The sequence below is a fragment of the Vipera ursinii genome, assembly GCF_947247035.1.
Source record: "Vipera ursinii genome assembly, chromosome: 1".
Classification (NCBI taxonomy): domain Eukaryota; kingdom Metazoa; phylum Chordata; class Lepidosauria; order Squamata; family Viperidae; genus Vipera; species Vipera ursinii.
In genome coordinates this window covers 42,712,276-42,734,902 of record NC_139512.1, presented here as the reverse complement: position 1 = coordinate 42,734,902, position 22,627 = coordinate 42,712,276, and the positions used below count along the sequence as shown (strand labels likewise).

The following is a 22,627-nucleotide window of genomic DNA, read 5'->3' as shown; positions in this document are numbered from 1 at the left end:
ATCAGAATCAGGATCCATTAATCTACTATCCAAGTCAACCTTCTCACTCAAAGCCTTGCTGGGCTTGATTCTGGCACGTTCAGGCCCAAAAGAAATTGGTGAGCTAGAATTATATAGTGGGAACAACCAGAGAAAGTCAGCCAGTTTCCAAAAGGCAACCCGAACTACTGTGGAAGAAGAAACAAGAAGGCAGCTGCTCTGCTGTTTTTTTCCCCCAAGGAAACTGGAAATAAACTGATAAATCACTGCTTCTTGCTGATCAATCCATTCTAAATTCGGTAAAATTCGAGACTAAAGCAAGGAGGCATCTGGCACCACGCTTCCCTCTTTTGACTTTGGTTCCTTGCAAAGATAAAAAGGTAAAATAAAAAAGATAAAGCATGCCTACCACCTCTGCAGAGATACTCTCCACAAACCGGGCTGTTCGTTTCTGAATAATAACGGTTACCTGTTTGACAGCGCGGTCGTCAAAACGGGACCTTGGGGATTCATTTCACGTGCTTGTAGCCCTACAGGCCTTAGGCAGCACCATTTCCGGATTCTCTCGCCCAGTTTCCCCAGGACGACAGCCCGATCAACCCACGATATTCCAGTAAAATTCGCATCCGGACTTCCGAAATTCTTCTCCCGCCAAGCACCATAGCCATGCTCGCCGCAAGTCTCTCCCGTGCTTCCTTGAAACAGCTTGTAGGTAGAGGCGGAGGCGGGAAGCAAAGGAGCCGCGCTTTGACTCTCTTCGACAGGTTTGGGAAGAAATCCGGAGCGTTTTAACGCCCTGCCCGGTCTCAATTTTCCCGCGGGTTGTCCGAAGAGTCCGGAGGAAAAAAAAACGGCCACTTTGCGGACCTTACTGATCTCCTGGCGAAGAGTCGCCGTCGTACTGCACGTGGAAAAAAGCGGTGTTTTTTAACCGCTGGGCGTTTCGGGGTGGTGCGAAATCCTGGAGCCCGGCGCCGGGGCAGTTGTGAGGTCTGACGAGACGGGAGTTGATTCAAACCCCAAGCCTGCCACGTGCGTCCTCGGTAGGAGAACATCGAGGAAGCGCCTCGAGTTTCGTCAACAGGTGGACGGTTGCTCGGCGCGATCCTAAAGGATGTACTGCGGGGACGGAAGGACGATTGGTTCACATTGGTTCACATGGTGCGGTAGGATGGAGGGTTTGTTGTCCCTGTGTGTTGGGGGGAGAGAGCCCGGGGGGAGGCTCAGTTAATCTCAACGTACACATGTTGTACTCTGACAATAAAGGTTTATTATTATTATTATCTCCTGTGGGGCGGAGGGGTGCAGCACGGCGGTCCGCGCCTTGCCCTCTTGCCGCCTCTGAGCCTGGAGAATAATACTTCGCGGAGCGCCCCGCACGCCCCTTCGGGAGCTGCGGAACCCTGCCTGGAGGGGGCGCGAGGAGAATGAGCCGTTGAGGGGAGCTCGATAAAGCTCGGGCGCCTGGCGGGCAGAGCGGGATGGCTTGTCGCGGCGGTCTCTGCTGCTGCCCTTCGTCCAGCTTTGGCACCCTCAGCGAAGACACCGCCCGGTTCCTGCTCCTGGCCTTTCTGTCTTTTCTCTACATGGGTTGCGGAGCTGCCATCTTCTCCCTCATGGAGCGGCCCACTGAGCTGGAAGCCCTTCAGAAGTGGCAGATGAAGATTGAAAACTTCTCCCAAAAGTACAACCTGGCTTTGGCGGATCTGAAGGATTTTCTGCTTGACTACGAGTCCACCTACCGGATGGGTATCCGGGTAAACACAACGCGGCCCCAGTGGGACTTAGTGGGAGCCTTTTTTTTTGTAGGCACCGTGGTTTCTACTGTAGGTAAGTGAGGAAACGCTCAAAATACTAACGCACTTACTTCATCTGCCTTGCCCGGTTTGGCTCTTGTAACTTTTCCAGCTCAGAAAATAACTACCATTCCACAAGAGAAGAGCAAAAGCATGAATAGGTTTCCATCATCAACATCAGTGCTGGAAGGTAAAGATTGTGTGGCTTGTATATTTGTATATGTAGCTTGTGAAACGGCTTAGAAGTAAGTACCTTTGGCTAAAATGTGCTTCTCAAAGTCACAAGGTATTTACAGAATGGGGGGGGGGGAATCTCTCAGAAAAGCATGACAGATTTCTTTCCATAGGACACATTTGTGTGAACTTCACTGCAGGAAAGCCAAATTTATTCCACACAGTACTGAGAGTAATAAGCAAGTTACTTTTCCTTCACTCTTCTCCCACTGGTTTGTTGTATTTTCAGTTTTATAGCATGTCTTTAAGAATTTCTGAACATGTTATACTCTTGTTCCTGTTAACACACATTGGAAGTCAGATTTATTGAAAGTTCATACTGGCTTTTGTGTACTTTAATCTTGCATGTTCTTGAATATCTCAAGTTTCTCTTCTTTCTAAATGGCAACACAATTATTTTATTTATTTATTTATTTATTTATTGGATTTGTATACCGCCCTATTCCCGTAGGACTCAGGGTGGTTTACAGGGCAGTTAAAACCATGAATACAAAAAATTATAAACAAATAAAACAATTAAATTAAATTCAAGCCCCAAGAGTAAATCTAAAACCCAGTTAAATTAACAACCCCACAGTCTGGACCAAACAGATCGAAGAGCCAAGTTTTCAGGTCCCGGCGGTACCTGAATGTTCTTTCTCACGTAGACATGAGTTAAATTCCCAAAGGAATCACTCTTATCAAAGAATTACCGTATCTCAGCAAGTGCTCATTTCCTTCCATAGAATCTTTTAAAAACATTTTTTCATGACAAATCATATCACAAAAGAACAAGCACTGAAGTTATCTGAACTGGTGAGTCTTTATAATAACTACATTTAGCAGGTGTAATTGGCTATTAAGATGCCCCAATTGTACAGTTGGTTTCTTTTAACAGTGATTGAGTGAATTAATATGTAGTAGGCTTTTCTGTTGTTTTTGCTCCCTTCAAGGCATCAGATTAAATCCTGGTGACTGCAGTTTTATTAGTGAGGTTTTACAAGTGGTTTCTCATTGCTTTCTTTGTAGGACTGAAAGAAAGACCAGCCCCAGGTAACCCACATCACTGCTTTCTTTGTAGGTCTGAGAGAGGGTAACTCACCTGAGTTTGTGTCTAAGGCGGAACTAAAATTGATAGGTCTCTCTATTTCTAGCATGGTGCTTTAACAACTGGCTCTCTTGTATGTAATGTAGATTTCATGTTATATCTCAAATTATTCACAGTGCTGAAGGGATGCTGCTAAACTATTGGGTTGCTTTCAACTACAAAAACAACAATTTATGCTATTGGGGGACATTGATATAGCAAGTGGATATAAAAATATAAAATCCTCCTGTTGACCAGAATACAGACTCCATTTTGTAATTAAATTGGATAGAATAATTGCCCAGAGCTTATATTTAATAGGTGACAGTGTATGCAGTGCACCTGTTTATGACAGCAGTCAGCTGTAATTTTTTCCCCAATATATTTCAATTAGTTTTTGCCCCCATCAACAGTTAGAACATCTTCAGTATTAATTGGTTAGATTAGGTTTCTCTCCTTCTACTTTTCCTTTTTTGGAAAACCTTTGGGGTTTTTATATCTCTATGCAATTTTATTTTAGCTACAATGGACCAAGAATTATACAAAGGATGACTATGATTAATTTGAACCTTGAAGTTAGAGTTGGAGTTGTCACTTCATTACTGTAATTGGAAGCTTTCCGTATGGGTCTGTAGTTGCCTTCTGGAATCACTTGTGGGCTTCCTGGAAGCATTGGACTGGTCCTTGTGGAAACAGAACTGGCTGCTCATTCCACTACGTTTCTATTTTTCCTTTTCCATCCACATCATCCAAACCTTCACAGTGTAGCGATATCATTCCAGAGCATAAGAAACATATTGAGGAGAAAAGAGCTAGCCAAAGTGATGTTTTCCCAGGTTGGCATTTCCCACAGATCTCAGGGATTCCTCATCCTTCTTGGATGCACTTTTGTGTGCAGACATTAAGATCTCATGCAGATGTTTGCCTGTTACAGATTAAGTTGTCCCCACAGTTTATTTGAAATTTCAGGTAAAAATCCTGGAGGATGCACACAAAATAATGTACCAGTACTTAATTCTTACTATGGATGTATTTCCTAGCATTTACATTAATAAACAAGGGAATATCAAACTTATTTTTTATCCAGCTGCTCCATTTTCAGTTATTTTCCCTATCGTTTATTCAGTCACTCTCTGTCTTTTTCATGATTCTGCCTAATACATAGATAGCACAAAACCAGAATAAATATGAAATTGAAATAGTGCCAGAACAACTTCCTAAGGGTCCAAATGTCATCCATTTGAAGTTTGATTCAGAACCTAGACTAGAGTGACTATATTCATTCAAAATAGTAAAAACAAGAATAATTGCAGCATTTTGAACTTCCCTATTTACTGCCTTGTGCTGCAGCATAAATTTCATTGAGGGAGAAAAAAATGTGTTGGTTCATAATAGGCTCTGTTGAAAATCTTAGCCGTTAAAAGGAATGCTGTTTGATGTAAATGTAACTGGCCAGGCTGGATCCTGGCTTACTCAGACAATTATTCCCAAGCCAACATGCTGAATAGGACTATGTTATTTTTAACTCATCTTTTAATATGATTAATTTTAAAAACTAAAGTTTGAAGGCAAAAACTAAAGCAGATTTCTTATATTTTAGCCTGCATTTTTGAGAATTCCAAGCAATAAACCACTGCTAAAAATTCCTGGTTTTGAGGTCCATAATGTAAGAACCCCAAGATCAGAAAAGGGTGATTATAGAAATATGTTGATGGGTTGAAAGAGAACTTGTATCAGATCTTTCTTCTTTCTTTCTTTTCTTTCTTTTCTTTGTGGAGATACATATGTAGATTACATTCTTGGGTAAAAAGTCACCAAGGGTAATTTATTTAAGATAGGAAGTCACATAATTTTTCTGAATAAATAAAATTAAAAATATATTGCCTGTCACAAAGACCTATACTCTTTCATAATATGTCTTATCCTAAAGAGAAAAAAAAGTTGTGATATAAATCTCTTGAATGAATATGGAAGAAAAGAAAAGCAAAATTTCTTATTTCAAGAAAATCTCCTTCAGGTTGTAGTGAATACAGATACAGTAGTCCTCATTTAGCAACTGCCATATTTAGTAACCATTTGAAATTACAATTTGAAGGTTAGGGATCATGTCTGTACCTCCTCTGTCACAAGAAATACTAAAATCCTATTCTTGTATGTTCTTATAATCTAAATGTAGTATCTATAATAACCAATATATAATACCTGTCATATATGTGAATAAAAAAGTAAAGACATTAGATTTCATAATTTCTACAAAAAGGCTATAGATATTGCTACAGGTACTTTTACTTTGATTTTAAAATGGCATTTTTGTTGCATAATATGTATAGTCACAACTATTCTGACTTGAGTGAAAATTAGCTAGCTTGTTTTGAATGTTGGATACATTACTGGGCTAACTTGTGAGTATAACTTAAGTATTAGCTTGTTTGTTCTCAACAGAATTCTAGCCTTTTTCTTCTTGATATGAAAACAGCTTGTTTGTTCTTAACTATCATCCCTTATCAATTGTCTCAGTTCTCTCACTGAGCTTGAACATTTTGTCTTTTACAGCCTTTTAGAATGACATTGATAAATCTGTAGTGATGCAAAACTAATCTGTGGAGTGCACATATGACTAATCTTATTAATCAAAAACCCTTTTTGACAAGATATAGTTTGAACTGGGGTCATCAAATATTAGTGCCCAGAGTACACCAGCTACTCTGTTGTCATGGTAGATGAATTCTGAATATCTGTTAAAAATTTTCTATGCACAGTAACTGTTTATACTGTGAGGAAGGTATATAGAGCCAAGGTTACATTTTATTGTGTATAAAGCTTACATTCTAAAACCATGTATACACTGGGCATAACATTCTTAAAGTCACATTAAGTCCACAATTTTACCTACTGACTACCACATACTGGTATCTGAGAAATTATTGCTTGCTTTCTTAGAGATGCAGGGTTGATGTTAAACGAACTTAGCACTGCTGCTTTGCAGAAGTATAGCATGGAATGAATACCTCAAGAAAAGCATTTCAAGGCTGTGTGTCTATTGTTTCTGAATTAGTTTTAGTGGTCCCTACCATCATGTTTTTGGAGAGGGTGTGTGTAAAAAGAAATTATTTGCCTTATGAATTTTAGTGATGCAGCGTGCAGATTGGAACATACCTAAAAAGGGTTTGGGAAACATGCTTTATGGACTTTAGGCTATCCATTGCTTCTTTATGCATTGTAAAATATAATATTGACAGTTGTTTACTTGGTTTTGTGTGAGTATTTACGGTGTTATCCAAGTTGTCTTCATGTTTTGTGTTTGTATGCATGGAGAAAACTAAGATTTTTCAAAATGGTTTTTGTGTTTACTGTATCTAGAAAAAGGGCAGCTGTCATGAGAAGAAAGAATGGGAAAAGGGATGGATCAGCAACATTATTGAAGGAACTTTATATGTCTATATCAAATAAAAGCAAACTGGAGGGTCTATTTTGAGTCCCGTCTCCACAAAATATTTACAGACTGTAATGGCTCACTAGCACAGCTCAGTTCTAGCTGTAATTGAATGGATGGTGATAGCACTTTACTTCCCAAAGCAGATACAGTTGTTATGAAATGGTTATCCATCCTAGACACCTAGTATCGGGAATCTTATTTGCTTTAGTGAAGTGCAAGTAATCTATTTCATCACAGCATGTAGCCAGGGTAGCCTTTTTTTCTTTTTCTTTTTTGGTTTCAAGTAAAGTCTTATCTCCATATGCAGATATCCAAGCTGAATTTGAAAAGTTCACTTATTAATTGTTCAGTGATTAAAAAAGCAGCAATCCTATCAAAAGTTTTAATGAAAACTCAGAGGAATTCTAGCAACAATGAAAGATCTTCATACAGGGAAGGGAGTGACTCAGCTTGGTTCTGAGTGTTCTGATCCTGGAAGGGTTCAGTTGTCAGGGAAAACACATTTTCTGTGACATCCTCCTCCAGTTATTGAAAAGAAGCCCAATTATTGCATTGGTACTGTTTACTGGTACAAGTCACTACTTGTACACATTAAATTACTGGATAATTACTATTATGTTTTTCACACTATTCACCCAAAATAGGTGAACACAGAATATCTGCAACTAGAAGTCCTGTTTATTCAAGATCCAAATAGAAGAAGCTATTTATTTGTTCAACCTGGCCTTCAAATGAGATGTGCTATTTGTCTTAATGTTAGGATCTTCCAAATCATATGTCCTACAAAAGAACTTGATATAATTTTATATAAAGCATATTTACACAATGTGTGGTTCCTGAGCCATCTGTGTCCCCAAAAAGGCTTAAGTGATTTCCCCAGAGACATCCTAAAGACGATACAAAAATGAAGATGTTAATGTTGTTGAAGTAAAAAATATATGACTAGACAATAATAATCTTAATTTACTTTTAATGAGGTTTACCTATAAATGAAATGAAATTAGATTTGTTCTATCCTGGTATCGCTCAATATATTTTGTTATTGAAGCTGTCACTCTTCTCAAAGACGGAGCCAAAAGGAATTGCTAGTGAAATTCAATGTAACGATTTCTTTTACCATAAGTTTGAAATTTGTAGTCATTCCAATCATTTTGATGCTTTGTTTCAGAATTTCTGGTACAAAAAAAGAACTTAAAACTATGCAGGCATCTTTTTATATAGCATCCGTATGAAGTTGCTGGGAGAGGTCATTGGAAGGTTTGATATATAATATTATTAAGGTATTTAATAAGGTCGTCCCCAGCCTACTTTTGATAAGATAGAATAATGTGGGATAGATAGTACTACCATTAGATAGATCTGAAGTTGGCTGACCTACTGCACTCACCTCAATGAAACTACATCTACATGGAGGAAAGCATACAATGGGTTACCTGGGAATTTGGGTAGGGGGAATTAACACAATTGCTAGCAAGACCCTCAAAACTGTCTGCGATAACTTCGCAGACATGTTCGATGGGTCGTTAGGGAGGTACAAGGGACCCCCCATTACATTTAATTTAGACCCCGCTGTTAGGCCCATCAGGCTTAAGGCCCGGAGGGTGCCTTTCGCCTTTAAACAAAAAATCGAGGCCGAACTAGATAAGCTAGTAGGCCAGGGCGTCCTAGAACCCGTAGAGGGAGGCCTCTGGGAGACACCAATCGTCACACCCCTTAAACCGAATGGGGATGTGAGGATTTGTGCCGACTATAAAGCCACCCTGAACTTAGAAATGAAAAAACACGCTTACCCGGTCCCGACGGTGAAGCAGGTCCTCGCGACGATCCAGGACGGCGCCATTTTTGCCAAGCTCGACTTGGCGCAGGTGTATTTGCAACTCACTGTGTCTAAGGAAGCCGCCGAGGCCCAAACGATAGTTACCCACAAGGGGGCGTTCCGCGTTCACAGACTTCAATTCGGAAAGCAGCAGCTCCAGGCATCTTCCAGGAGGTGATGGAGAGGACCTTAAAGGGCATACCTGGTGTATGCCCTTACTTCGATGATAATGTCCTAATCGCTGGAAAAACTGAAGACATCTTAGCAGACAGGCTGGAACAGGTACTGGGGAAATTCAGGGATGCAGGGCTTAAACTAAAAAAAGACAAGTGTATAGGGGTAAAATCAGCTGAATTCTTAGGATTCAGAATTGATGCACAATTCACCCTACTGAGGGAAAAATTAAGGCAATCAAATTGGTACCTGAACCCAAAAATAAGGCGGAACTACAAGCCTTCCTAGGTTTAATCAATTTCTACCACACCTTTTTGCCTCACAAAGCAGCCATCGCTGAACCTTTACACAGGTTGTTAGATAGGCAGACACCTTGGCAGTGGCAGGACAAGCACAGAATCAGCTTCCAAACATTAAAGGACATCTTGTCCAGTAACTCCACAGTCACTCACTTCATTGAGAACAAACCAATCTTCCTAGCATGTGACGCCTCTCCTTATGGAGAGACTTATTGAACTTATTGAAGACTTATTGAACAAGATGCAGTTCAGGGGTGAGGAAAGTATACACAAATACAGGATAGGTAATTGGCTCAACAGAAGTCCCTGTGAGAAGGATCTAGGTGTCCTGGTGGACCAGTATCAGTCAGCAGTATGCTGCAGCTGCCAAAAAAGCCAATGTAGACCTAGGCTACATCAACAGGGATGGCATCAAGATTATGAAAAGTGAAAGTACCCCTCTATACTGCACTAGTGAGGCCACATTTGGAATATTGCATCCAGTTCTGCTTACCACAATACAAAAAAGGTGTTGAGGCCTTAGAAAGAGTGCAGTGAAGAGCAACAAAGAAGATAAAGGGTCTGAAGTCTAAATTATATGAATGGCTAAGGGAACTAGTATGTTTAGTCTAACAGAGAGGAGGTTTAGGGGATACCTGATAGCAATCTTCCAATACCTGATGGACTGTCATAGGTAAAAGGGCATCAATTTATTCTCTATAACACCTGAAGGCAGAACAAGAAGCAATGGATGGAAGCTTGTAAGAGGGTGGGTGCTCCATTGGTGGAGCAGTGGGCTAATGCCTCCTTAAGTAACCCCAGCTGCCTGCAACTAGTGCAGGTTCGCATCCCACCAGGCTCAAGGTTGACTCAGCCTTCCATCCTTCCGAGGTAGGTAAAATGAGGACCCAGATTGTTGGGGGCAATTAAGCTGACTTTGTAATAATGCCGCTTGGGGGGGGGGTGAAAGCCCTAATAAGCAGGCATATACATAGAATGAAGGCTACTGCTAAGCTTGTAAGCCGCCCTGAGTCTTCGGAGAAGGGCAGGATATAAATGGAATTTTTAAAAAAATTACCAGAGATTTTCAAGAAAAGATTGGCAACCATTTGTCCAGATGGTATAAAATTCTGCCTTGGGCAGTGGTTTGGATTAGAAGACTTCCAAAGTCCCTGCCAACCCTATGATTCTATTATCAATTTTGATGGTTATACCTAGATTCATATCTTGCTCTCAGACCATTTGAGAGATGGGATGGAAGTGTTGACCCCATTCTTGAAGCTATAAGGATGTAGGTGAAATGCATGAAGATTTAACGTGAAGATGGAATGACTTGTTTTAGAGGCTAAGTTCAGGATAATATTGTATTAGCTTTAGTACGTGATAGGATAATTTCTCAAGATAAAACTAATGCACAACTTGGGGTTTCTCTTGTCTTTAAAATTATGAAACATCTATGGAAGCTGTGGCCAGGAGGGCTTTTATTGAGCTTCAGTTTGTGTACCATTTTCTGGTTGTTTCTGGAACAGAAAATGGTGGTATGTCATTGATGCCTTTTTATTTATTTATTTATTTATTTATTTAATTTATATACCGCCCTTCTCTCAAGAGACTCAGGGCGGTTAACAGGGCAATACGTAAAAGACAGATACAAAAGTTAAAATTATTAAAACATGATTAAACAATGCCCATAGTACAAATTTAAAATTAAAGTCATAATAACAAACCCACCCCATCCCATCAGGCCAGGCCCGCTTCCTTAAAGAGATGGGTTTTAAGGTCGCGCTGGAAGGAGCGGAGGTCGGGCGCCATCCGGAGCTCTACCGGAAGATGGTTCCATAAGTCCGGTGCACCCACAGAGAACGCTCTCCCCCTGGGGGCCACCAGTCGGCATTCTTTGACCGGCGGCACCCTGAGGAGGCCCTCTCTGTGGGAGCGTACTGGGCGGAGGGAAGTTGACGCCGGCTGCAGGTGCTCCCCAAGGTATTCTGGACCCATGCCATGGAGGGCTTTGTAGGTCATTACCAACACCTTGAACCTCACCCGGAAGACAACCGGCAACCAATGCAGCTCGCGGAGCAAAGGTGTAACACGGGAGTATCGGGAGACCCCCGACACAACTCTCGCGGCTGCATTCTGTGCCAGCTGGAGCCTCCGAGTGGTCTTCAAGGGTAGCCCCATGTAGAGAGCGTTGCAGTAATCAAGACGAGAGGTCACGAGCGCATGAGTGACCGTGCGCAAGGCATCCCGGTCTAGATAGGGCCGCAACTGGCGCACCAGGCGAACCTGGGCGAACGCCCCCCTAGTTACAGCTACAATATGGTCTTCTAAAGAGAGCTGTGAATCTAGGAGGACTCCCAAGTTGCGAGCCCTATCTACAGGAGGTAATGACTCACCCCCCATAATGAGGGGTGGGATATCCTGAATATCCCGGGATGCCGGTACGCACAGCCACTCCGTCTTGTCGGGGTTGAGACGAAGCCTGTTCCTCCCCATCCAGACCCGGACCGCCTCCAGGCACCGGGACATCACGTCGAGGGCATCACTGGGGTGGTTTGGGGTCGAAATGAAAAGTTGGGTATCATCAGCATACTGATGATACCCAACTCCAAAACCACGAATGATCTCACCCAGCGGTTTCATGTAGATGTTGAACAGAAGGGGCGAGAGGACCGACCCCTGAGGGACTCCACAAGCGAGAGGCCTCGCGGTCGACCTCTGCCCCCCCGTCAACACCGACTGCGAACGTCCCAGGAGATAGGAGGAGAACCACTGAAGAACCGTGCCTCCCACTCCCAGTCCCCTGAGACGCCGCAGCAAGATACCACGGTCGATGGTATCGAAAGCCGCTGAGAGGTCTAATAGGACTAGAACAGAGGAGTATCCTCTGTCCCGAGCCCTCCAGAGATCATTCACCAAATGAATGATCTCTTTTTCACCTGCTGTTTGAACTAATGTAATGAATTTTACATTGCAATATACAGAATAACGCTGCACCAAACCTATTACATATTCCAGGAGTTATATTAGCTGCCACTTGGTTTCTAAGATAATTTAAAGTGTTGATTATCCATCTCTATGTGAGTTGATGCCTTGTTATCTTCAAGACCACTTACTCAAAATGGATTCTTCCAGTATAAGGTGTGCCTGCTGAAAATCCACATTCTATATGTGATAAGACAGAAAGGAACTCTGATGCAAGATTTTCTGCAGGAATTCTTTTCTGGTGGAACACACTGCTTTATAAAAGGGAACTCTCATTTCTGATATTTAAGACAGGTTGTTAAACTGTTATTATATCAGGTTTTTTTAAAAGTGTGGTATATTAAAGATGTACTTTTCAAAGATATTATTATATGAAGCTTAGAGTTGTACAACTAAAGTCGCTTAAAAGCAGGCTACATAATAAATATATTCTAAATTAATAAATACTGTATCATGCTTAACATTATCCTCTATAAAAATCATACATGCAACTAGTCTTCAGTCTGTACCGGAAAGTGAGAGTTGCAAGTAATTATGCTTTCCTGAATTGCGGGCTGTAGTGGTGTATACCACCATTCCCAACTTTGCCCATGCTGCTAGGAATCCGGAAGTTGCTGTCCTGCTACATATGGAGAATGTAAAAATTGCTTGGTTCACAGATTGCTTTTGCCGTATTCAGTCTTCACATTTTAAGGCAAGAGTCTCCAACTTCCAGGCCACAGAAGAGTACTGATCAGTGGATTGTTAGGAACTGGACCCCGCAAGCGGCAGTAGGCGAGGATCTAGGCTCTGTGTGAAACCATCCCCTACCCCTGTCTGTGGAAAAAATGTCTTATACAAAACCGGTCCCTGATGCCAGAAAGTTTGAGGAACACTGTTTTAAGTGCACATCTGAGATATCTTAGGTACTTCAAAATATATTCAAAAAATATATTCAATGGTTTTACATTTATGCTGACCTTAAGAGTTTAAAAAAGAATTGTGTATGTCAGATAAATGTACTACTTATCACAACTATACTAAAATTGTTTTAAGGCTTACTATTTCTTTAAAATGGATATCCTAATTTCAAATTATTACTGGGTTTTTTTTAATTATTTTGCCAGTTCTTGTGAATTCCTCTAAACTTTAGATTAAAAACTTTCTGTATTTTCCTGTCTTGAATAAAAATCTCTCCCTGGGTAATTAATAGCAAAACTACATCACCAAAATATACTGAACCACAGACACCATTTAGAACACATTTAAACCAGACAGATTCAAAGAAAAGGTGAAATAGACAGACTATAACTTTTAGTAAATCTTAAGACTGCAGCCAAGAAATTAAAAGATGCTTGCTCCTGGGGAGGAAAGCCATGGCAAATCTAGTCACTTGTAAAAATATTTAGAAATTGGGGGGGGAGAAATAAGCTGAAATAAACATGGTGACAGAATTTATGATAAGGCAACTAACATGATACACAAGATTATTGAAACTATATATTGAACTGTTGTTAAGCAAATAAAACTGTCTTAATGTAATGTTTTGCAAAGAAAGTTATGTTGGGGAAATCAAATGATTAACATTTGGAATATAGATTATAGAAATTAATTGTTAAGGACTGTCTTATAAATGTTACCCAGACAACATTCTGTTTTATAATGATTTATGTTATGTTAAAAAATTCTAATAAAATATTTACAAAAAAAAGAAAGCCATGGCAAATCTAGACAGCACACTAAAAAGCAGAGGCATCACCCTACCAACAAAAGTGCATATAGTCAAGGCTATGGTCTTCCCAGTTGCAATGTATGGCTGTGAAAGTTGGAACATAAGAAAGACTGAGCGCCTGTTGAGGAATTTGTTGTGCAGGGTCTCCTTGTGCTACCAAAGAGTTGCACAGACAAGGAAGGGTACTGAGAGCAGTAAAAGTCACACACAGGAGTACACTGAGTTCTAAAAGCAAAAAGTATTTTACTTTGAGGTGGTGTAAGAACAAAAATGCACAGTCAAAAAATAAACAGTCCAGGTCATAAACAATAGCAACAGTCCAAGCTACAAAGTCTTCTTACCGGTCCAGAGGTCAAAACACAGTTCAGGTTTACAACAGGAGCAGAGCAAAAACAGTAATAGTAGATAGAGATCAGTGAATTCAGAGAGAGAGAGAAGCTACATTCCTAGCTTCCTCTTATGGCCATGAGAACACTTACACACCCATTGGCCAATTAACTTCTTAAAGACATAGCATTATGGTTAATATATTTTCAACCCAACATTGTAGGCTAACACCATATGCCTAACATTCTCCCCTTTGGGTAGAATAATATATAACTCTTACAATCTTATGCACATTCTTTCACAATTAGCATTGTGTTTCACAGCACTTTGTACCTTCGTAAAATGGTCTGCAATATTTACATCAGATGGACAATATTCTAGCTGTATTAATTTATCCTTGACACATTGTCTGACATTTAAATAACGAAGATCAGTATGTTTAGATCTTGTTCTGTTTATCCTGTTTGCAGGAGTTGCCTTGCTTTTTTCCTGATTACAGGCATTGCAATTCAAATACTTACTACATGGTTTCAGTTTAACTCCTTGTACTAACTCAACTGTTTTACGTAGTGAGTTAAAGTTTACATGCCCTAACCGCCTATGCAATAAATGTATACATTCATCATGTGGCTTCTTGTTCTCACATATTGAGTTAGCTTTAACTGTACTAACCTGGTTACTTGTGAGAACGAATAAACCATTTTTCAAATTAGCAGTTACACAGGTTCCATTCCTTTCAATAGTGCATTGCTCCCCTCTGAATGTTACCACAAACCCAACTTTAACCAATTCCCTTACAGATAACAGGTTGAATCTTAGTTTAGGTATATATAACATAGGTAACTGTTCATTAATGCATGGACAATAGGAATTACCTTCACCAGAGGCCTTCATCCTCCAACCATTTGCCAGTGAAACATATTGGTTGCTGTTTTTCATATTAACAAACCTCTTTTTCACTTTAGTAATGCATTGTGAAGCCCCACTATCAACAACCCACAATTCATTATTTTTGGATGTTGGTTCACCAGAAATAGCCAAACCAATGCCCTTTTTAGCCTTCCCACTGCTATTCACATTCTGTTTTTTACCCTTTCTACAGAACTTGGCTATATGCCCTCTAGCCCCACAAGAAAAACATTTCTTGACGTTGTAAGCAGTGGTAAATGGCTGCTCCTCTTGTGGCTGTGTCTCTCTCAGCTGGTCTCTGTCACGCCTCCTTCTGGACTCTTCCAGCAGTCTTCCATTAATGTTGGTCAATGTCAGTTCCTCTCTGGTCAGGACTTCCAAAGAAGAAACATACCCATCATAACTCTCATCCAAAGATGACAGAATAATGTAGACCTGATGCAACTCTGAAAAAATCAGCTCCTTTTCATGAAGCTCTTGAAAAGCTGCCTTCATGTAATTTAAATGGGTCAGCATATCTCCATTCTTCTGCAGACGAGCCCTAAACAGCTTACATGTAAGGTGTATATGTGCACCCACACTGTCTCGAACATAAAGCCTTCGCAAAACGCCCCAACACCTAGCAGCAGACTCCTCACCACGAATATGGACAAGCTGCTGGTCATTCAGTGTTAGCCCAATAATGCAAAGAGCTTTCTCATTGCTACGTTTAAAGTTGTCTAACTTCTTTGCATCCTCTTCGTCATCTGGATCCCAAGCAGTAGTATCTGGTGGGTTATTTACAACAGTCCATAGTCCTTCCTTGCGCAAAAGCAAGCAGCATTTCGTGGACCAGGAAACATAGTTTGTCCCATCCAACCGGGTTATCCAGGAGATGCCTGACAACAGTTCTTGTACCATTTTACACCAAATAGCTAACACAAACTCAGCTGTGTGTACTAACTCTCAGTACAGGCCTGGGCCCATAACCAGTGTTGAGGAATTTGTTCTGCAGGGTCTCCTTGTGCTACCAAAGAGTTGCACAGACAAGGAAGGGTACTGAGAGCAGTAAAAGTCACACACAGGAGTACACTGAGTTCTAAAAGCAAAAAGTATTTTACTTTGAGGTGGTGTAAGAACAAAAATGCACAGTCAAAAAATAAACAGTCCAGGTCATAAACAATAGCAACAGTCCAAGCTACAAAGTCTTCTTACCGGTCCAGAGGTCAAAACACAGTTCAGGTTTACAACAGTAGCAGAGCAAAAACAGTAATAGTAGAGATCAGTGAATTCAGAGAGAGAGAGAAGCTACATTCCTAGCTTCCTCTTATGGCCATGAGAACACTTACACACCCATTGGCCAATTAACTTCTTAAAGACATAGCATTATGGTTAATATATTTTCAACCCAACATTGTAGGCTAACACCATATGCCTAACAGCGCCAAAGAATTGAGGCCTTTGAACTCTGGTGCTGGAGAAGACTCCTGCGAGTCCCTTGGACTGCAAGGCAATCAAACCCGTCAGTCCTAAAGGAGATCAACCCTGACTGCTCTTTAGAAGGCCAGATCCTGAAGCTAAAACTCAAATACTTTGGCCACCTAATGAGAAGGAAGGACTCACTGGAGAAGAGCCTAATGCTGGGAAAGATTGAGGGCAAGAGAAGAAGGGGACGACGGAGAATGAGGTGGCTGTATGGAGTCACTGAAGCAGTAGGCGTGAGCCTAAATGGACTCCAGAAGATGGTAGATGACAGGAAGGCCTGAAGGAACATTGTCCATGGGGTCGTGATGGGTCGGACACGACTTCGCAACTAACAACAACAAAGACCTGAAATAATTATGGATTTTAGCAATCCTGTTAGAACTAAATAAAAGTTTAATTGACTACAATGGTCAGTTTACTGAGTAGGTGCTAATCAAAAGACATGTAGATATGGCTAAGTCAAAGTTTCAATTCTTTCAGTTCCTTTCTTTTAATATAGGTAGGAAATATTCAATCGATCCATCCCTGGTGACAGATGAATACACTGAGGAATCTAGAAGGAGCTGGGGAAGTTGCCTGAAGTTCTGCTGAGATCCTAGCCATTGCTTGGAATAGGGAGGTAGCAGAGATCTTGGACAGGATTTCACCTGTGCGACCTCTCTCAGTCCATTGCTCCCAGTATTCCCCATAGTTCATGGAGGAATTGAGGGAGCTAAAAAGAGTTAAGAGACTTCTAGAACACTGCTGGAGGAAGACCAGTCATGAGTGGCAGCTACTATTAAAGTCTACCTTGTGGTGGAAAGAGTAGCAAACTGCCAATAGATAGAGATAGTACATCCATCTCTTCTTGACTTCTTGGCAACTTTTGATACCATCAATCATGGTACCCTTTTGGGTCATCTCCAGGAGTTTGGGGTGAGAGGCACGGTTCTGTGTTGGTTCACCTCCTGCCTTCGAGGCTAGTCCCAATCAATAGAGAGCAAGTGGTCCATCCCATGCCCCCTGCCCTATGAGGTATCACAGGACTTGGTGCTCTTTCAGCTTCTTTTTAATATCTACTTAAGACACTGGATGAGATCATCCCATCACCATGGAATGAGGTATCATCAGTATGCAGATGATACCAGATTGTACATCTATATCCTTGGTGAACTAAATGGTGTTGTGGTCATCTTCTTGCAGTGCTTGGAGTCTGTGGGGGCCAGAATGGGGAACAACAGGCTTCAACTGAACTTTGGTAAGATGGAGTGTCTATGGAAAGGGGCCTAGGGTGGACTATTCCACATGACCCAGTGTGTAGCCTGGGGCTCCTATTTCTGTCACTCACCTGGAATTATGTATGTTGACTGGTGTCTACTATCAGCTGGGAATAATGGGCGTTATAGTTAACATATCCAGAAGAGAAGGATGATTGCAATATTTAGTTAACATGTGACTAGAGTGAAAAATACCTCATTCATTTGGGAGATATCTGAAGCTATAATTGAATGATCTTAATTTGTTTAGACAATAAAAACCAAATATGCCAGTGCTCAGTGCTTTACACCTAAAAGTTCAATTAGCATTGATTTTAAAAGAATTGCACTTATAAGGGGGAAAAACATTTTACACAACTTATTATTATTTTTTGTTCTTGCAACAGCAGTACCATAAGTAAATGTATTTACAATGCTATCAGTGAAAAGGAAGGGAAATCAATGTAAGATTCTCCTTGGAGACTAAACTGAAATGAAACATAATGGACATATTCAGGTAGAAGCACACAAATGATATTTTTACTGTTACATTTTAATTGAATTTGTATCTCATATTGAATGATAAAATATCAGTAAGAATTAAAACAAATTAACAATTAAAAGAGCCTCGGTTGTACAGTGGTTAGAATGCAGTATCGCAGGCAAATTCTGCTCACAGAGTTCAGTGCTGACGGGCTGAACGTTGACTCAGCCTTTCATTCTTCTAAGGTTGGTAAAATGAGGACCCAGATTGTTGGGGTCAATAGGCTGAGAGAGTGCTACACTATGGGGTGGTCTATAAGTCTAAGTGCTATTGCTACTGCTAAATTGGAAATTGACATGCACAAACAAAACAATTGTTACCATCATGTTTTATTTTAAAAAATGTTTTTAGAATCTACTTAGGCCCCAGAGTATTTTTACAAAATAAAAATAGTTGAAGGCTGCAAAATAGTGCTTTGTTGCCATGTATATCCCCCCAATCAGAAAAAAAATAGATAAGAGCTGAGATGTATAATTACTATAATAAACTGGGACTGTTCTTGAAGATCACCCAGAAACCAACTAATAAAGAAATATGGTCACCCACATATCCTCCACTCTGCAGGGGGTAGATTGGAGAGAAGGAGATTTCAAGAGAGTTGTTAGCTGGTTGCTTTTCTACACCTCACATTGTGATTGTGCTGGCAATAGGAAAAGGTGAAGCAAAAGAGAGATTGCCTACAGAAATTACTTGCTTTTTCTCTTCCTATTCCCCCCTCACAGAGTGGAGAGATTGGAAAGATTGGAGAGAAAAGAGATTTTAAGAGAATGCTGTAAGCTCTTTGCTTAGTGTACCAGTGGCTCCCAGCCCTGGGCTGCAGTGTAATCAAGTTGCTTTCTATGTGTACAAAACAGTAAGTAGCATTCCAGCATTTCAAAGGGAAGGGGAATGGTTAGAAGGCAAACAAAAGCAAAAGGTGTGAAACTTGAGTTTCTCTCTTTTCAGTCGAAAGCACAGCTACAGTCATGTGATTTGTCACTTAGTTACCACTTTGCTTGGTGGCAGAGTTGCCATTCCCAATCATGATTGGTAAACAAGGACTACATTCCTCATTTGGTGTATTCCTCATGTGTTAGTTCCATCATTCTCAGTAGCATAACCAGCTATAATTCCACCTATCTGGAGAAGTCTGATTTGAGGAGAAAGACTGAACTAAGCTCTCATTCTAAGACAGAGTTACTTGCTATGCATCTGTGAGAGGTTGTCTTTTAGTATATGGAACATACAATGAGCAGAACTCTTTGATGCTTTAGAACTGATAGCAATAAGGGATATAATCTCATTCTTTTTAATGGTCAATCACTAAACCCATGTTAGCTCTGAATTTTCTTACAGGGGTCTACAAAACATTTCTAATTGTTTAGCAGGAATATCACAAAAACATTTTTTCTTCCATTATGTCACTTAGATTAAAAAAGCTTTAACTAAAGTAAAATAGCATTAACTCTAATTCCACTCTCCATATATGTACGGTACAAGTTAGCACTCTCTCTCCTGCTTCCTGAGCTCTGTCATGACTGTTTTTAGCTCTGTAGTGATGTAGTGATGGTAAGACAATATCTACATAAATTAAAACCCTAACTGAGCAGAGTTCTAACATAGAAGAAAGCACTAACCTCACACCTAACTGCCAATTGTAGTAATCCATTAGTTCTGTTTTCCTTGTATTAATGTAAATTTCATCTTTTAAGATTAGAAAAATTGTATAACTGCTTTCTTCAGAAAATTTTAGAAAAAATTATACTACTCTGTAGAATTGAACAAGTTGTTCCTTTATATTTTTTCTTGGAAGAAAATATCAAAAAATATTATAAATTAATTAGTAAACATTAATTGGCTAGTAGTTATGAAACTGGTACCAGACAGTTAGGTTTTTTAGTGTAATTCAGATGAACATTTCTGATGTATAGATTTTGTTAAAGCACATCAACTCCTTGGCCTGGGTTTTTTCTTGTTGCCACAGCTCCACTGTTGCTTGGTGACTAACAAAGTCAGCTTGATGGTTACAATGAATAAGGTGGCAAAAACAATGCTGTGAAGATTTTTTTCACTGTTTACAACTGAGTTTCCTGGGAAAGGCTCCCAAGAAGCTAAAAACCTCCGAATGTAAACGGAAGCAGTGTTTTAATTTTATGGGGGGCAGAAACGTACAATATTGAAGTGTAAATAACATAAAGCTACAGTTTTGATAAATTTGAGAACTAAGATAACTGTTAAGATTTTCTCTTTGAAAAAACATTGAGGCAAAATGTAAAAAATCAATCCTTTGTTTTAAGAGTGGAAAATGGACTTGGAATGACATCTAGTGGTGGCTTTGTGTATAGCACTATAATTTGCTTCCTTTTCGTAAAAACTTCCAGTGTTGGACCATTCACCGCTTCTGGAGGCAGGTTGTTCCACTGGTTAATTGTTCTAACTGTCAGGAAGTTTCTCCTTAGTTCTAGGTTGCTTCTCTCCTTGATTAGTTTCCATCCGTTGCTTCTTGTCCTGCCTTCGGGCACTTTGGAGAATAGCTCCCTTTTCTTTGTGGCAACCCCTGAGATATTGGAATACTGATATTATGTCACCCGTAGTCCTTCTTTTCATTAAACTACACATACCCAACCATTCCTTATATGTTTTAGCCTCCAGTCCCCTGATCATCTTTGTTGCTCTTCTCTGCACTCTTTCTAGAGTCTCAACATCTTTTTTACATCATGGTGACCAAAACTGGATGCAGTATTCCAAGTGTGGCCTTACCAAGACATTGTAAAGTGGTATTAATAGTTCACGTGATCTTGATTCTATCCCTCTGCTAATGCAGCCTAGCACTGTGTTGGCTTTTTTGGCAGCTGCAGCACACTGCTGGCTCATATTTAAGTGATTGTCCACTACGACTCCAAGATCCACTAGATGTTTCCTACAAATTTCTTTCTGATTTTCTTCTCCCCAGTCTTCATTTCTGGATGCCATTACCTTTGGACACCCAATCTGGCTGGATCGTACTTCAATTTATTTGAGTACCATCACTCTCTCAAGCTTGCACACATTGGTATATTAATAGTTATCAGAAGCTTAAGTAACACCAGCTGCCTGCAATTAGTGCAGGTTCGCATCCCACCACTCAGCCTTCCATCCTTCCGAGGCAGGTAAAATGAGGACCCAGATTGTTGGGGGCAATAAGCTGACTTTGTAATAATGCTGCTTGGGGGGGGGCGAAAGCCCTAATAAGCAGGCATATACATAGAATGAAGGCTATTGCTAAGCACATTGATTTGTGCTTCTTAGATTGTAAGCCGCCCTGAGTCTTCGGAGAAGGGCGGGATATAAATGGGATTAAAATAAATAAATAAATAAATAAATAAATAATGCTTATGGAGCACCATGAAATTTTACATAAATGTACTGTATAACTATTCTAACATTACCACAAATAGATAAGTTTAATAATACACTGACTTCTTATGTGTAACATCGTATTGCTCAGAAATCTTGTTTACATAACATTTTTCTATTTTTATCTTCCAGGATTTGGCAGAACCACACCAATTACCAGAGCAGGAAAACTTTTTCTGATACTTTATGGCCTTATTGGCTGTGCAGCGACCATCTTATTCTTCAACCTATTCCTGGAGCGTCTGATCACAGTTATCGGATATGTTATGAAGATTTACCATAAGAGGAAGCTAAAGCAAAAACTTTCTGTAGATGTCCAGCAGGCTGAGATTGATGAAGTAGCCCTCTTAGCTGAATGGAAGCCCTCTGTGTATAATATCATGCTCATCTTGTGTTTGGTATCAGTTATTGTTTCCTGTAGTGCTTCTGCTATGTTCACAGCAACAGAAGGATGGAGTTACTCTGATTCTCTTTATTATTGCTTTGTGTCCTTCAGTACTATTGGTTTTGGTGACATGGTGAGTGGTTTGAATCCATACTACAATAACGTTTACCGGTTTGGCAATGGTGTTGTTGTATTCATAGGGATATGTTTTGTCTATTCCTTATTTAATGTGATCTCCATTATTATCAAACAATTCTTAAACTGGATATTAAAGAAATTGGGCAGCACATGTCATAAGTGCCGAAGAAGACTCTTGAGGCCACAGACAAATGTTGTGATGCCAGGGACTGCGTGGACCCAGCGCAACATATCAATTGAGTCAGATGGTGTCCTTGACAGTGAGACAGAAGGACCCAGAATATCTGGTGAAACGTTCTCCGTGAAAGACCTCTTAGCCTCTAACAGAGTATCACTTGGTGTCATACAAAGACAATTGTGTGAAATTCCTTTTCGCAGACCAACAAGCTCATCTATGCAAAATGGATTTGCAGGTGGTGTAGGTGCTTTGGGAATTATGAGCAATAGATTGGCAGAGACAAGAACTGATAGGTAAACATTAAGACTGGAATATGGGAAGTATGGGAAGATCAAATCACAAAGACAGTTAACTGAACAAGGTGATTTTCAGAAGAGCAATCCCTAGTTTTGTTGCTGGCAGTTAATATGTGTTGCATTTTGCACATAATGGTCTGTTCTTGCTCCATAACCCCTGCTGAAGACAGTTAAGTGGTATCACTTTATGTAGCCACACTTAAAAGCTTCAGCAATATGTGTCAAAAGCATAAGAAAGTAAACAAATCACCCAAAAAAACTAAATTTGCTTCATTAGTAATTTAGTTTTAAAAGTTGCTGT

The 22,627-nt window shown here is 40.2% G+C and overlaps 1 protein-coding gene across 1 annotated transcript; it reads left to right on the top strand.

Annotated features, from left to right (window-relative positions):
- Positions 1–1,460: 1,460 nt before the first annotated feature.
- Positions 1,461–22,327, top strand: KCNK13 (potassium two pore domain channel subfamily K member 13; the record flags this gene model as incomplete). The annotated part of the gene is made up of 2 exons (XM_083359640.1): positions 1,461–1,809; positions 21,462–22,327. The coding sequence occupies 2 exons, from the start codon at positions 1,461–1,463 to the stop codon at positions 22,325–22,327; spliced, it is 1,215 nt and encodes a 404-aa protein (XP_083215766.1).
- Between the last annotated feature and the right edge of the window lie 300 nt (positions 22,328–22,627).